This window comes from Mesoplodon densirostris, chromosome 5, assembly GCF_025265405.1.
Source record: "Mesoplodon densirostris isolate mMesDen1 chromosome 5, mMesDen1 primary haplotype, whole genome shotgun sequence".
NCBI lineage: Eukaryota > Metazoa > Chordata > Mammalia > Artiodactyla > Ziphiidae > Mesoplodon > Mesoplodon densirostris.
The window spans coordinates 59,158,746-59,174,935 of record NC_082665.1 but is presented as its reverse complement, the minus strand read 5'-3'; the positions used below and the strand labels follow the sequence as shown (position 1 = coordinate 59,174,935).

The window sequence follows — 16,190 nt, the reverse complement described above, 5'->3', positions numbered from 1 at the left end:
AGCATGTACATGTTATTTGAAGCCATGGCTATAAAAGAATGTGAGAACATAAGAGAAGAGAGTTCTCAACAAGAGATGGCAGATGTTAACCAGAAATATTGTGGTGATCATTTCACAATGTATCCAAATATCGAATCGTGTTGTATGCCTGAAACTAATATAATATTATATGTCAATTACACCTAAATTTTTTTTTAAAAGTAAATGATTCAAAGCATATATCTTAATTCAGACCAACGAGAGCAAGCAGAACTTTTCTGTGGACTTCTGGGAAAGTCTGAGCTTGCTTCAAAAAAAAAGAAGAAGGTGGTTCAGATCAGAGACATTGTAACAACTGGCTGGATAGAGGCAGAGGAAGAAGGAACGGGAACTCGGATGGAAAAGTCAGAGAGATAAGTAAGAGAAAGAGAAGGAAAACCAGAGGAGTGTGGTACAGGAAGGCAAAGGGGTGGGGGAGGGGAAGTGTCAAGGAAAAGAGTTGTCCCTTGTCTTGAATGCTGCTCAGGAGTCTGATCATAAGAGGGCTGAAAAGCACCCAGTGGGTGGGTTAGGCAGCACCAAGGCTTTTAGTGGTCTTAACAGGAGCAAATCTTATGGAGTAGTGGAACAAGAATGGAAGGAATGGTGAATTAAGCAGGAGAACACACAGTATATTGAGAAAACTGTTTGAAAAGCTTGGCTATGCTGAAGAGAAACTAGCTAAGGCAAGTGCTGGAAGGAACTTTATTTTTAAATAATAATAATTAAAAATAATAATAATACTGGCATACTGACAGTACAGGTCCAGTAAAGTGGGAGAGGCTGGGGGGAGTTCGGAACAGAAGGGCTGTAGACCTCTAGATGTTGGGACGGTACCCTGGGCACATCCAAAGGGACTGGTATTTGAGGGGAAGAGAGCCTTCCTTAGTTGTGAAGATGAGATGCTCTAATTTCTCAGTGAAGTAGGTGGTGAGATCATCTCAGAGCCAGGGTAATGAAAGTGGACTAGAAGTTTGAACAGAGTGAAGGTATGAAATAGCCGTGCTATAAAATGGTAGAATAACTTTACTTGAGAAACAGAGAGATGTTGCCAAGCAGTAATGGGTCTCTATTTGAGTTCGGTTGTCAAGAATATGCAGTAACATCATCCAGCTCAGTCTGCTTTCACTTCCCTCATTCTCCTCTGGAATCCCTCACCCAAAGCCAGTTTTTGCCATTTTTCATATCATGTGATGACAGACAATAATCCCACCTTCCGAGACCAGCTAATCCCCTAACAGCTGCATGAGCTGATTCTATACTTCAAGCCCCCAGCGTCCTCTCTCCTATGCACAGCCTCTATCAAGCCACCAAAACAATAATAGGAAAGATGGAAGTAGCCTCCTCCTTGATTGTTTCCACTCATGTTCCTGGAGTTCTGACTCTACATTACTTAGGTCTGGAGAATATAACACAACTGTCCCTGGGAAGTGAGATTTAGCATTGACTCAACTTGCTTCACTTTTGTGTAGAATCTGATGCTAATGACAGGTAGACAAATAGAAGTTATAGGTCATATCATATGCGGGCTACACAAAGATAAACAACTACATGGATGGGGAAGGCAGACAGGTTCACAGGGAACCTGAAACCCCATTCCTATGTCCCGCAAGCTTTCCAGTAGGACATAAATAGTAAAATACTACTAAGCACCAAAACAAAAACATCTGATGCCTCCAATGAAAGTTTCTTGCTGTATCAGTGCGGAAACTTTGAAAACCATAATCCTCCTGTACAGCAGAACTAGACAATCAATCCTTCGATATGGTTTTCAGCTTTTAAAGAAAAATATAGCTACTACCCAAATGGATTCTTTATTATTTCAAAGTCTAGAGCTCGAAGGCACATACATAAAATTTAATATGAAAAAGATGTGCATGTTAATCTTGATAAGCAGGCAACCAAGATATTGATATGTAGCTTTTAATCTGACTTCAATTTCTGACAATATCTTTTTGAGCTCATTCTCTGGCACCAAGATCAAATGCCCTCCTTTATAGGTCGCAAACAAAGAGAAGCCTAAAAAGGAAGCCACACTGAGCAGAAATCCTTTCCACATATTACCACTGGAGTTTACTCAAACTGAATTTTTTTTCTTTTTCTCAGCTTAGTGGAGAACGTGATGAGCAAGAAAGGAATGTGTTCAAGCTCATTAGTTTTTCTTTCTCAAACTGGAATTTTGAATTTTAATTTAGGCTTAGTTCAGTTATAACTAACTCAGAATTTGAGAGGAGAGTAAGTGAAATATTTTCCGCAAAAAATAGACAAACAGAAAAACAAAAAACCCAACTACCACCTTGAATTCTAAAAACTGCAAGTAATTCTTCATACTCCCTAGGAGGTATCGGCTAACATTTAGATTGTGGCCTGAAATGTGTAAGCATTTCAAAAATATTCTTTTCCAAAATAAGTGTCCGCTGTGTTTCACAGCTTTCACTCAGCAGTGTGTGAGGATCCCCTGAAAACTGCAGTGCATTTTTCAAAGAGCAGTGCACTTGCATTGAAGCCAATGGCAAGGCGAGACAGATGAAATGCATGGTTCCCATTCATCTTTTTAATAAACAGAAAAATGAAAAGAAATGAGGCAACCATATTTGAATATGTTTAAGCCACCCTTACAGGGCACTGCCGGAAATAAGTTCCAAAGTACTAAAATGATTCTTTAAAAACAAAGCAGAATCAGAAGAGCAGAAAGCCTGATTGGAAAAAAGCAATTCACTCAGCTCAAGCAGAATAAGCTGCCATGAATACTGGCTCAAAAACTAAACAGGCTCTACTATCTTAGCATCAGCTGCTCTGCACCTGACAGTTCTTAATTTGCAACTACTTACCTCATCTTAAGACTTTTTTCCAGTGCTGCTGTCTCCAGGAACATGACACACAAATCCAAAACCATGGCAATTCATACAACATTTAAATTCAATCAAATGGAAGCACCATTTTGCCCGTAAAATTTGTATCAAATATAATTTTCTTTTACCTTGGTCTTTTCACCAACAATGTTCTTTTCCAGTTCTGCTATTTTCCGATTTAGATGATCCAAAATCTCCTTCTCTTTCATAAGTTCAGTTGTTTCTGATTTTTGTTCTCCATCCAAGAGAGCACATTCCATATCCAACTGAGGACACAAAACAAAGCTCAGAGGTGTTTCACCTTCAGGGAAATTTTCAGCTGCTCCCTTTAGAGGTGCATTTTTAACAGCTACAAATTGCAAAAAGTTTTACCATTATCAGTCAGATTATGGAGCCCAGAAAACACTCCAGAGAACCCACGTGAGACTCAGGATTCCTATATGAGAAAGTGGGGAGGCCAGAATATATTTGCTAACACTAGTTATCTTCTCATTTAATTTTTCTATGATAACCCCTTTTCTGCTTACTTCTCAAGGATATTTTGCCTATTTGCTTAGATTCAAGCTCAAGTGTGAACCATCTTGGGAGCAGCCCCGTCTCTTGTTTGTCCCTAGAGCATGGGAAATGAAAATTATACTCAGCCCAGCACGCAAGCGCTGCATTCCTAGCAATGCCAGCAGGAGGGGCTTCCCGGGGTCTATGCATAAGATAACAGGTGAGCAGTCCCCTTCCACACATGGGCTGATTGCATCATCCGTGAGTACAGACATGCAGATCCTTCTTAGGCAGAGTTAGCTGCTTCTTCTCATTCTATGGAGGTATTAAAAAATTGCCCCTTTCTTTAATTATGTAAATCCCCCCATAGTGCCAAGATGATACCCAACTTATACTTAACATGCTCAGAAAATGTTTGTTGGATTTGAACTTAAACGTCTAAATACATGGTACCTCAGCTGACAGATCTTGAAGCAGCTCAGAAAGCATACACTAGTTAAGACAAAGTCGGTTATATATAATGCACATTAAAAATGGCTTCATATGTTCATCTCATGGGATGAAAAAAAAAACCCAGAAAGAAACATTAAAAAAGGCATTTCTACCCCACATATGTACCCATTTTACACAGCTACAAATTGCTCATGTTGACCTCTATGTATTCTGCCCCCCAATAGGCACTGATATATTTAAGCTAAAGGAAAGAAAGAAAAATGAGAGAGGGTAATAAGTGAACTTGTGGTTTATACCTCTCTGGAAGATTCCTCCATCTGGTCATTTATATCTTTGATTTTTTGTTCAAATTCCTCGAGGTTGTTCAGAATTGCTATCCGGGACTCTTCCATCGCAGTCAACTCCTGAATCCTTTGTTCTTCACTTATACCCTCTGGGGTCTGTGATTAATCAACACAGAATAGGGCCAGTCACACTTCAATTCTAGAATTCCTCAGTTAATAAACCAGTCACAAGTCTAGCGTTTCAGAGTCTGTGTCTATTTGGATTCTGTAATAAAAGCATCCTTGTGATTGTTTATTTGGAACTCTGCATTTTCCCATAGACCCTCAGTACACAGGGGCTTAGTTTAGCTCCTACAAACCAACTTCAGTGTACAAATTCATGTCCTTTTAAAGCCGAAATAACGAAGAGGTTATACAGAGGAGGAAGTTGTGGTCCACAGAAATTGTCGGGACTTCTCTCAGGTTATAGACAAAGTTCAGCAGAGCAGAGAACTAGAATCTGGACTAGACTTTCAACAACCTCCTCAGGGATGTCTCTTGGGCACACTGCTACCTTCATCATAAGCTCCATACTCTCTCCCGTCTCCAAGTGAGTACATCTCCTACCACAGTCTCTAGAATTTCTGTTGGGTCCCACTGCTAGGGTTATCTGCAAATGAGCAAGCACTCTTATTTATTTCCTTTCCAACACAAGGTGGAGAAGAGGGACATGGCATTTGGCCTCACCTCACTGAAATGTTCCCCAAAGTTAACAAGCAGGACAACACAGGCTTTATTACTTTAGTGACCCCCCAAATGATTTAAAGCTACACACTTAATATTAAGTTAATTCATGTTTCAGTTTTTGCATTAGCACACTACTTATCAGTCTTTATCCTATGTAATGATTAAAACACTAACTGGGCCAATGTACTTTTGTGACATGAAATAGGATACTGGCCATTATTCATAAAATGATTTCTGAGATCCTTAACAAGGAATGAGAAAGTCAGGAAAGAAATTAAGTGAGAGAGGGCATACTTATACCCCAAACAGAGTTATGACAAATGCCCAGGAAAGAAAGGAACATTTAGATGATACACACAGCCAAAATATGACTACCAATTATTTTAAGAAGAGAATACAGTGAATTGAAAACAGCTTCTTCTCTTAAGAATTTCAGATTAGTTGTTTTGGATATCACCTCGTGGAGACCAGTCTTTCTGTAAGTGAAGGGGAACCCGTATTGGTATATTATTTATTTAATTTTATCTCTCTTTGAAAAATAAGTAATTTCTTTATACCAGTAAGTCAATAATTATATAATTTCACAATTGGAAATTGGAAACAGCAGCCTAGTTAAGTAAATTATTGAACATTACTCACTAACCACTGAAAAGAATATTCAAATTAACTAAAGAAACCATTAACATTTTGTGTTCCTTACTAAGTTCTTTTAGTGTCTAACAATCCTAAAAATTACTGTAACACGATAGGCATATGTTGGGTTCTTTATTCTTTATTCTTTACCCTACTTCGCTGCTCCTGAAGATTAAACCATTGAGAAGTCAAGTATCTCAGGTTGACTAGAACGAAGGTATGCAGGCCTTCCAAGCCTTGACATTTAGCTTTTGTTTGTTTTTTTGTTTGTTTGTTTGTTGACATTTAGCTTTTAAATTGTCATCTTAATTCCAGTATCTTATGAACTAGTAAAACAACTGCTGACCTTTCTTCACATACAATGAATCTCATTGTCCTAATGCTTGGGTGCCTGTTTTAGGGCATGAGGAATGCCTACAACAGTGAATGGCATTCCTAAATCACTGACAAGTAATCCTAGCAGGAAAGCTTCAAGAAGGCCAGTATCCTGTCGGGTCAACATTTCATATTAGGTTTCAACTTCCAGCATGGTTTAAAAATACTTCTCTCATTGGTGGAAGCAAAGCATCAAAAGAAAACAAAAACTGAACAATCTGCAAAACTATAAAGATAGATAATAGTGGCAATTATAAGAATCTGTACAGCTCAAAGCTTCTAGAAAATTTATCACAATAGGTATGTTTAATAATAAACAACTTGAGAGTCTGTAGCAATAAATGTTATCTAGGTAATGACTGTTTTTTATTGTTAAGTTGTTTATAAAAAGCAAAATCTTCAAGAGGCATTCTAAACTCTGGTTTGTAATAGACTGGGATGAGGATACTGTAATATCATTTATATCCAAATAAAAAAACAATAGAGAGCCAAGGGTGTGGTAGCCACTGAATAGCTTTAGTTTATGGTGACAGAGAAAAGTGAAATTTTGATCTATCTGGGTTTTTTTTTTTAATAGTAATGTATAGGGTGCTACTGAGAGTGATGTGTTTTAATGAAAGCACATACATGTGCACCCCCAAATATACTGTCTTTGAGGTAACTTGATACACACACACACAGAAAGGGGAGACAGTAGGGACAAGGCAGTTCGCATCAACCTTTTTTCTTTTTCTTTGCAGATTTCTTCTTAGAAACCTCTTGCGACCAGAGAAGTTTACGAGTGTGAGGGCTTTCCACTGCAGACAGAATGATTACTCAAGAAGAGAAGAGTGGAAAAGTTTTCATCACGAGGGAAAAAAACATTTTTTGGCAAATACATGAGGTGATGGATGTTAACTAAATTTATTGCAGGAATCATTTTGCAAAATACGTAAGTCAAGTCATTAGGTTGTACCCCTTAAATTTATACAGTGCTGTATGTCAATTATATCTCAGTAAAACTGCAAGGGAAAAAAAAAAGAGAAGAGTGAGCTATTCTTGGCTTTCACCTCAGGTGGTGGTAGACAGGTTCATAAAAGCCAATTAAAATGAGTGTATTTCCAAGGTCATCTACATCTTTAAGTCTTAGGTAAAGCAAAGTCTAGAATGGTAAATCTCAGGCTTCCTAAATATCATTAACATCTTTGTTTCATTAAACCAGCTTAGAGTGTTTTTCACATTCCTCTCTTCTCCATTAATCCTACGAACACTGTACTTTGTTAAGTAACTAATCCAGTGTGCAGATTACTCAAAGAGGAAGAGCATATAAAACAAATAATCAGGACGTCTTTTTCTTTTTTAAGATTCTTCCATCTTCTGTCTCGAGGTAATATATGTCTGTCTTCAAAGAGTAATAAATGAAAAACCCATTGCCTCTTAGCTGCACTCTGTCTAAGCTGCCGTGTGGTACCCAGAGGTGCCCTTGATGTTCCCTGTGTCTAAAGGAGGCACAGTCTTCTATGGCATGCCACAGGGGAGCTGCTCCAAGCTTCAAAGGCCTCCTATTTCACAAAAGCATACTGGAGCAATGAAAAACATCTGTCATGATCCACTCATTTACACCCAACAGCTTTCTTGTCAAAGCCCTCTTCAGGAGGAAACCTATTTCCCAAAAGTTAGTCCTTAGAGCACACAGCTCACCACTTCAGCAAAAGTCTGGCAGATCTCTGTGAAGGAAGAAAGGGAAAGAATTTAAGACAAAAAGGCAGTGCAGGAAGCCCAATAGCTGATGACAACAGCTCAGATGTTCAAATGATGGGTCACTTACTTTGCCTGAAACCAACAACTTTTGATTTCTACCCCAGATCCTAGTTTCTAACAGTTGCAACTTTCTGGCAAGAGGGGCAGATGTCCTGTCAGAATTACTCTCTCTTGAGAATAAGTAAGGTAAACCTAGTCATTAGAAGAAAGAAGAATTGAACAGTCCAGAGTCCTGATGAATACAATGGGAGAACTCCATAGGTAGATAAGGATTTCTGACTAGGAACATTCAGTCAGAAAGTCTTGTTGCAGCCAAACAAACAAAAATAAAAACAAAGACACAAATTTCCATGAATAATACTCCCTGTGATAAACTACCTGCAGAATTTAGTATGATAACATCTTTCTCTTAAAGAATCAGTATGTGGAGCTTCCCTGGTGGTGCGGTGGTTGAGAGTCTGCCTGCCGATGCAGGGGACACGGGCTCGTGCCCCAGTCCGGGAAGATCCCACATGCTGTGGAGCGGCTGGGCCCGTGAGCCATGGCCGCTGAGCGTGCGCGTCTGGAGCCTTGCTCCACAACGGGAGAGGCCACAACAGTGAGAGGCCCACGTACAGACAGAAAAAAAAAAAAAAAAAGAATCAGTATGTGTCCTTTTATAACAAAAATCTAATTAATGTACCTTTTAAAATTTTTGGCTCTTCGGGCATGACTGCCAAGAAATTTAATGGTCAGAGTTACTTAAATAAATTAATAAATCTAATTTATCTTTCAATAAATAAATTCTTGTGACTATGGTACCTGCTTTTTCTCTTATTTACTATTTTTGGTGTTCAGACTTTATTCTAATAAAATTGATGTCTTTTATTGTAAGGTCTCTTAAATCCTTTCTAGAAAACAGGTAGGGGAATAATTTTTTTCATTTCATAGAAAAAAACTTTCTTAACCTGTGTGAAAAATATAGCACCAAAAGATCTTCCCTGAACTCCTTTTAAGAAATCCTCAAATTTGGAAGACGCTTTTAGATCAGCAAACAACTGGAAAACTAAGTAATGATTATGACTACCTATAAATGGCCTATACATTGAAAAAAATCATTAATAAACCCAAGGGGAAGACAAATCATGATAAAAGACTGATTTCCTTACCACAAATAGCTCCTACTACTGAGTAAAAACAAGACATAACATTTTTTAAAAATGGGTGAAGAGGAAGACAAGGGAGATCAAGGTGGCAGAGCAGGAGGACGCTGAGCTCACCTCCTCCCTGATGAACACATCAAGAATACATCTAGTGGGAAGACATGGAGTTCGCATCTCCCCACAACTAGAGCGCCTGCCGGTTGCTGGTGGAGGATCTCAACACCCAAGGAGACGGGAGGAACACCTGAGCGACTGAGTAGGACATGGGGGGAGTGAGGGGGGAGGAGAAGTGGAGGCTGGACAGGACCAGTGCCCGTGAGGGGTGGCTGGGAGGGGCGACAGGTTCCCACTCCTGGAGGGACCCTCAGGGGCTTGGAGGATCAGGGGGAACACACCTAGTGTTTTCCCAGCCCAGTCAGACCCCAGGAAGCCTGCGGGGCTCTTGGGCCAGTTCCTCCACCTTCTGAGGCCCCCTCTAGGCTGCGTTGGTCCTAGTGGGGTAGGAGGGAAGTGGTGGGAGAAGAGGAGAGGTGGATGGGAGGGGGCCTCAGGGATCAGAGGACCAGGGGAGGCACAGAAGGAGTTTCCCCCACCCTCTCAGCCTCAGGAAGCCTGTTGGGCTCCCAGTCCTGGTCCTCTATTCTCCGAGGCCCCCTCCAGCCTTGTGGGCCCTAGGGCCATGGGAGGGAGGGAGGAGGGGGAAAGAGGAGGAGAGGCAGTCGGGGAGGGGCCATCGGATCAGGAGGATCAGGGGAGGCACAGAGAGCACTTCCCCCACCATCTCAGCCTCAGGAAGCCTGTTGGGGTTCCAGGTCTGGTCCTCTGCCTTCTGGGGCCCCCTCCTGCCGCGTGACTCCTAGGGGCATAGGAGGGAGAGGGAGAAGAAGAGAGGCCAATGGGGAGGGGCCCTCCAGGATTGGAGGATGAGGGGGGAATGTGCCTAGTGTTACCCCTGCCTACTCAGGCCCAGTAAGCCTGCTGTGGTCCTAGACCTGGCCTTACAACCTCCAAGGCCAGAGGCACTCCTGGGCCCCTCCTGCTGAGCCTAAGCACACCCCTCCCCAGGGCCTTTTTGGGCCCTGTGGGTCTTAAGCATATGTCCTGCCCACTGCCTAAACTTCGCCCCCCACAGCTAAGGCCTTTTCCGGCTTTTTTTTTTCCTCTTCTTTTTTACTATTGTGCTCTGTTTTACATTCCAGTTGTTGTTTCACCTATAATTATTTTTTCATTCTTTCTAACATATTTGTTACTTTTCTAATCTTATTTTACTTTTTATTCTTTGTTATTGTTCTCCTTTTTTTCTTTGTGCTTTTTTTTTTTCCTGCCCCACACAGTTTGCAGGATCTTGGTTCATGAGCTGGGGGTAGGGCCAGAGCTCCAGCAGTGGGAGCTCCGAGTACAAACCACTGGACTACAGAGGGCCTCAGACCCCAGGGAATATTCATCTGAATGAGGTCTCCCAGAGGTCCTCATCTTGGCACCAAGACCCAGTTCTGCCTAACAGCCTACAAACTCAGTGCTGGAAGCCTCAGGCCAAACAACCAGTAAGACAGGAACACAATCCTATCCCTCAAAAAAAAAAAAAAAAAATGAGATGACAAAAAAAATATGTCACAGATGATGGAACAAGGTAAAAACCTACAAAACCAAATAAATGAAGAGAAAAGAGGCAACCTACCTGAAAAAGAATTCAGGGTAATGATAGTAAAGATGATCCAGAATCTCAGAAATAGAATGGAGGCACGGATTGAGAAAATATAAGAAATGTTTAACAAAGATCTAGAAGAAATAAAGAACAAACAAAGAGTGATGAACAACACAATAACTGAAATGAAAAATACACTAGAAGGAATCAATAACAGAATAACTAAGGCAGAAAAACGAATAAGTGAACTGGAAGACAAACTGCTGGAAATAACTGCTGAGGAGCAGAATAAAGAAAAAAAGAATGAAAAGAATTGAAGACAATCTCAGAGACCTCTGGGACAACACCAAATGCACCAACATTCAAATTATAGGGTCCCAGAAGAAGAAGAGAAAAAGAAAGGGTCTGAGAAAATATTTGAAGAGATTATAGTGGAAAACTTCCCTAACATGGGAAAGGAAATAGTCAACCAACTCCAGGAAGCACAGAGAGTCCCATACAGGATAAACCCTAGGAGGAAAATATCAAGACACATATTAATCAAACAAAAAAAATTAAATTCAAAGAAAAAATATTAAAAACATCAAGGGAAAAGCAAAAAATAACAAAGGAATCCTCATAAGGTTATCAGCTGATTTTTCAGCAGAAACTCTGCAGGCCAGAAGGAAGTGGCAGGATATACTTTAAGTGATGAAAGAGAAAAACCTACATCCCAGATGACTCTACCCAGCAAAGATCTCATTCAGATTCGATGGAGAAATCAAAAGCTTTTCAGACAAGCAAAAGCTAAGAGAATTCAGCACCACAAAACCAGCTTTACACCAAATGCTAAAGGAACTTCTCTAGGCAGGAAACACAAGAGAAGAAAAAGACCCACAGAAACAAACCCAAAACAATTAAGAAAATGGTAATAGGAACATACTATCGATAATAACCTTGAATGTAAATGGATTAAATGCTCCAAACAAAAGACACAGACTGGATGAATGGATACAAAAACAAGACCCATATATATGCTGTCTACAAGAGACCCACTTCAAACCTAGGGACACTTACAGACTGAAAGTGAGGGGATGGAAAAAGTTATTCCATGCAAATGGAAATCATAAGAAAGCTGGAGTAGCAATTCTCATATCAGACAAAATAGACTTTAAAATAAAGACTATTACAAGAGACAAAGAAGGACACTACTTAATGATCAAGGGATCACTACAAGAAGAAGACATAACAATTATATATATTTATGTATCCAACATAGGAGCACCTCAATACATAAGGCAAATACTAACAGCCATAAAAGGGGAAATCAACAGTAACACAATAATAGTAGGGGACTTTAATACCTCACTTACACCAATAGACAGAACATCAAAACAGAAAATGAAAGGAAACACAAGCTTTAAAGACACAATAGACCAGATAGATTTAATCGATATTTATAAGACACTCCATCTGCAAACAACAGAATACACTTTCTTCTCAAGTGCACACAGAACATACTCAAGGATAGATCACATCTTGCATCACAAATCAAGCCTTGGAAAATTTAAGAAAACTGAAATCATATCAAGCATCTTTTCTGACCACAGTGCTATGAGACTGGAAATCAATTACAGGAAAACAACTGTAAAAAACACAAATACATGGAGGCTAACAGTGCTCTACTAAATAACCAAGAGATCGCTGAAGAAATCAAAGAAGACATTAAAAAATACATAGAAACAAATGACAACAAAAACATGATGACCCAAAACCTATGTGATGCAGCAAAAGCAGTTCTAAGAGGGACGTTTATAGCCATTCAATCTCACCTTAAGAAGCAAGAAAAATCTCAAATAAACAATCTAACCTTACACCTAAAGCAACTAGAGAAAGAAGAACAAAGAAACCCCAAAGTCAGTAGAAGGCAAGAAATCATAAAGATCAAAGCAGAAATAAATGAAATAGAAACAAAGAAAACAATAGCAAAGATCAATAAAACTAAAAGTTGGTTCTTTGAGAAGATAAACAAAATTGATAAACCTTTAGTCAGACACATCATGAAATAAAGGGAGAGGACTCAAATCAATAAAATTAGAAATGAAAAGGGAGAAATCACAACTGACACTGTAGAAATACAAAGGATTACAAGAGACTACTACAAACAACTCTATGCCAATAAAATGGACAACCACAAAGAAAAGGACAAACTCTTGGAAAGGTACAATTTTCGAAGACTGAACCTGGAAGAATTAGAAAATATAAACAGACCTATCACAAGTAATGAAATTGCAACTGTAACTAAAAATCTCCCAACAAACAAAAGTCCAGGACCAGATAGCTTCACAGGCAAATTCCATCACACATTTAGAGAAGAGCTAACACCTATCCTTCTCAAACTCTTCCAAAAAATTGCTGAGGGAGGAACACTCCCAAATTCGTTCTATGAGGCCACCATCACTCTTATACCAAAACCAGACAAAGGTATCACAAAAAAAGAAAATTTCAGACCAATATCACTGATGAACACAGATACAAAAATCCTGAACAAAATACTACCAAACAGAATCCAACAACACATTGAAAGAATCATACATCATGATCAAGTGGGATTTATCCCAGGAATGCAAGGATTCTTCAATATACGCAAATCAATCAGTGTGAAACACCATATTAACAAATTAAGGAATAAAAACCATATGATCATCTCAATAGATTCAGAAAAAGCTTTTGACAAAATTCAACACCAATTTATGATAAAAATTCTCCAGAAAATGGGCACAGAGGGAACCTACCTCAACATAATAAAAGTCATATATGACACACCCAAAGCAAACATCATTCTCAATGGTTAAAAACTGAAAGCATTTCCATTAAGATCAGGAACAAGACAAGGATGGTCACTCTCACCACTTTTATTCAACATAGTTTTGGAAGTCTTAGCCATGGCAATCAGAGAAGAAAAAGAACTAAAAGGAATACAAACTGGAAAAGAAGTAAAACTGTCACTGTTTGCAGATGACATGATATTATACGTAGAAAATCCTAAAGATGCCACTAGAAAACTACTAGAACTAATCTATGAATTTGGTAAAGTTGCAGGATACAAAATTAATGCACAGAAATCTCTGGCATTCCTATACACTAACAAAAAAAACCCAGAAAGACAAATTAAGGAAACAATCTTATTTACCATCTCAACAAAAAGCATAAAATACCTAGGAATAAACCTGCCTAAGGAGGCAAAAGACTTGTACTCAGAAAACTCTAAAACACTGATGAAAGAAATCAAAGATGATATAAACAGATGGAGATATATACCATGTTCTTGGATTGGAAGAATCAACATTGTGAAAATGACTATACTACTCAAAGCAATCTACATATTCAATGAAATCCCAATCAAAACACCAATGGCATTCTTCACAGAATTAGAACAAAAAGTGTTACAATTTGTATGGAAACACAAAAGACCCTGAATAGCCAAAGCAATCTTGAGAAAGAAAAATGCAGCTGGAGGAATCAGGCTCCCTAACTTCAAACTATATTACAAACCTACAGTAATCAACACAGTATGGTACTGGCACAAAAACAGAAATATAGATCAATGGTACAGGATAGAAAGCCCATAGATAAAGCCACACAAATATGGTCACCTAATTTATGACAAAGGAGGCAAGAACATACAATGGAGAAAAACAGCCTCTTCAATAAGTGGTGCTTAGAAAACTGGACAGCTACATGTAAAAGAATGAAACTAGAGCACTGCCTAATGCCATACACAAAAATAAACTCCAAATGGATTAAAGACCTAAATGTAAGACCAGACACTATAAAACTCTTAGTGGAAAACATAGGCAGAACGCTCTTTGACATAAACCACAGAAGGATCTTTTTTGACCCACCTCCTAGAGTAATGAAAATTTAAAAAAAATAAACAAATGGGACCTAATGAAACTTACAAGCTTTTTCACAGCAAAGGAAACCATAAACAAGATGAAAAGACAACCCTCAGAATGGGAGAAAATATTTGCAAATGAAGCAATGGACAAAGGATTAATCTCCAAAATATACAAACAACTCATGGAGCTCAATATCAAAAAAAACAAACAACCTAATTAAAAAATGGGCAGAAGACCTAAATAGACATTTCACCAAAAAAGATATACAGATGGCCAAGAGGCATATGAAAAGATGCTCAACATCACTAATTATCAGAGAAATGCAAATTGAAACTACAATGAGGTATCACCTCACACTGGTTAGAATGGGTATCATCAGAAAATCTACAAACAACAAATGCTGGAGAGGGTATGGAGTAAAGTGAACCCTTTTGCACTGTTGGTAGGAATGTAAATTGAAACAGCCACTGGAGAACAGTATGGAAGTTCCTTAAAAACTAAAAATAGAACTACCACATGACCTAGCAATCCCACTACTGGGAATATACCCTGAAAAAGCTAATTCAAAAGGATACATGTACCCCAATGTTCATTGCAGCACTATTTACAATAGTCAGGACATGGAAACAACCTAAATGTCAATCGATAGATGAATGGATAAAGAAAATGTGGTACATATACACAATGGAATATTACTCAGCCATGAAAAGGAACAAAATTGGGTCATTTATAGAGATGTGGTGGACTTAGAGTCTGTCATACAGAGTGAAATAAGCCAGAAAGAGAATAACAAATATCGTATATTAACACATATATGTGGAATCTAGAAAAATGGTATTGATGAACCTATTTGCAGGGCAGGAATAGAGACGTAGATGTAGAGAACGGACATGTGGACACCGAAGGGGATGGGGAGGGTGGGACAAACTGGGAGATTAGGTTTGACATAAATACACTATCATGTGTAAAATAGCTAGCTAGTGGGAACCTGCTGTATAGAGCGGGGAGCTCAGCTTGGTGCTCTGTGATGACCTAGATGGGTGGGATGAAGGGATGGGAGGGAGGTCCAAGAGGGAGGGGATGTAGGTATGCATGTAGCTGATTTGCTTCATTTTGTAGCAGAAACTGACACAACACTGTGAAGTAATTTTACTCCAATAAAAAATAAAAGAATACATCTAAATGTGGAGCAACTCTTGCTGGACACAAACAGGAGTCTGCAAGAAAGGCTCTTCTACAAACAAGGCTGTAAAGATCCACATGGCGTCGGGTAGGAAGAGTAGAGAAGCAATCAGGCAAGACCCACACATTTAGCAGGACACAGAGGAGAAGGGAGATATGATGGGCTCAGAGATCCTCCCTGCAGAGTTAGGGGTTTGAACCACATATTGGGCACACCAGCCCTGGGGTCCAACACAAGGAAGACAAGTCCCCTTAGCTGGTTTGAAGATCAGTGGGACTTAGAGGAGGGTTGTAAGAAGCCGAGACTCTGCTCATAAAGAGCAGGTGCACATGTTTGCCTACTCTAGGGAACAAGGGGGAGGAAGCAGATTTAAAACTGTGTAGGGCTCTGGCTGATTTCCCACAACTGCTCCTGTCTGCAGCAAGTGCCTGATCCAGCTGCTCTTGCTCCTGTGCAGCTCCCTACTAGGACAGAGGTGCTTTAGGGGGTTGGGGGGAGTGAACACTTAAAGGAAATGAACCAGCTTGGACCTGACCCTCAGGGCTTCTGTTCCATCACCTTGAGCTCTGATCATACCCAGATAGGGCTGTGACAGCCACTGAGCATAGGAGAAGCCAGCTTGCATCTGGCTCTGGCTCTAGTCCCTCCATCTCCAGCCCTACCTCTCACCAAGGTGATAGCTGCCTGCACACCCCAGGAGATGTGACCCATGCTCACTTCAGATTCAGCTTTCCCACCAAAGCCACTGGGTACATGCAAACTG

The 16,190-nt window shown here is 39.6% G+C and overlaps 1 protein-coding gene across 20 annotated transcripts in view; it reads right to left on the bottom strand.

Annotated features, from left to right (window-relative positions):
• The window catches only part of PHLDB2 (pleckstrin homology like domain family B member 2), a 130,638-nt gene that overhangs the window by 49,270 nt on the left and 65,178 nt on the right, over positions 1 to 16,190 (bottom strand). For all 20 annotated transcript variants that reach the window (XM_060098920.1, XM_060098922.1, XM_060098924.1 and 17 more), the window contains 2 exons: positions 4,115 to 4,258; positions 2,999 to 3,136 (listed from right to left, as the gene is read on the bottom strand). In XM_060098920.1, coding sequence (XP_059954903.1) covers positions 2,999 to 3,136; positions 4,115 to 4,258 — 282 coding nt within the window. The remainder of the gene's footprint in view (positions 1 to 2,998; positions 3,137 to 4,114; positions 4,259 to 16,190) is intronic.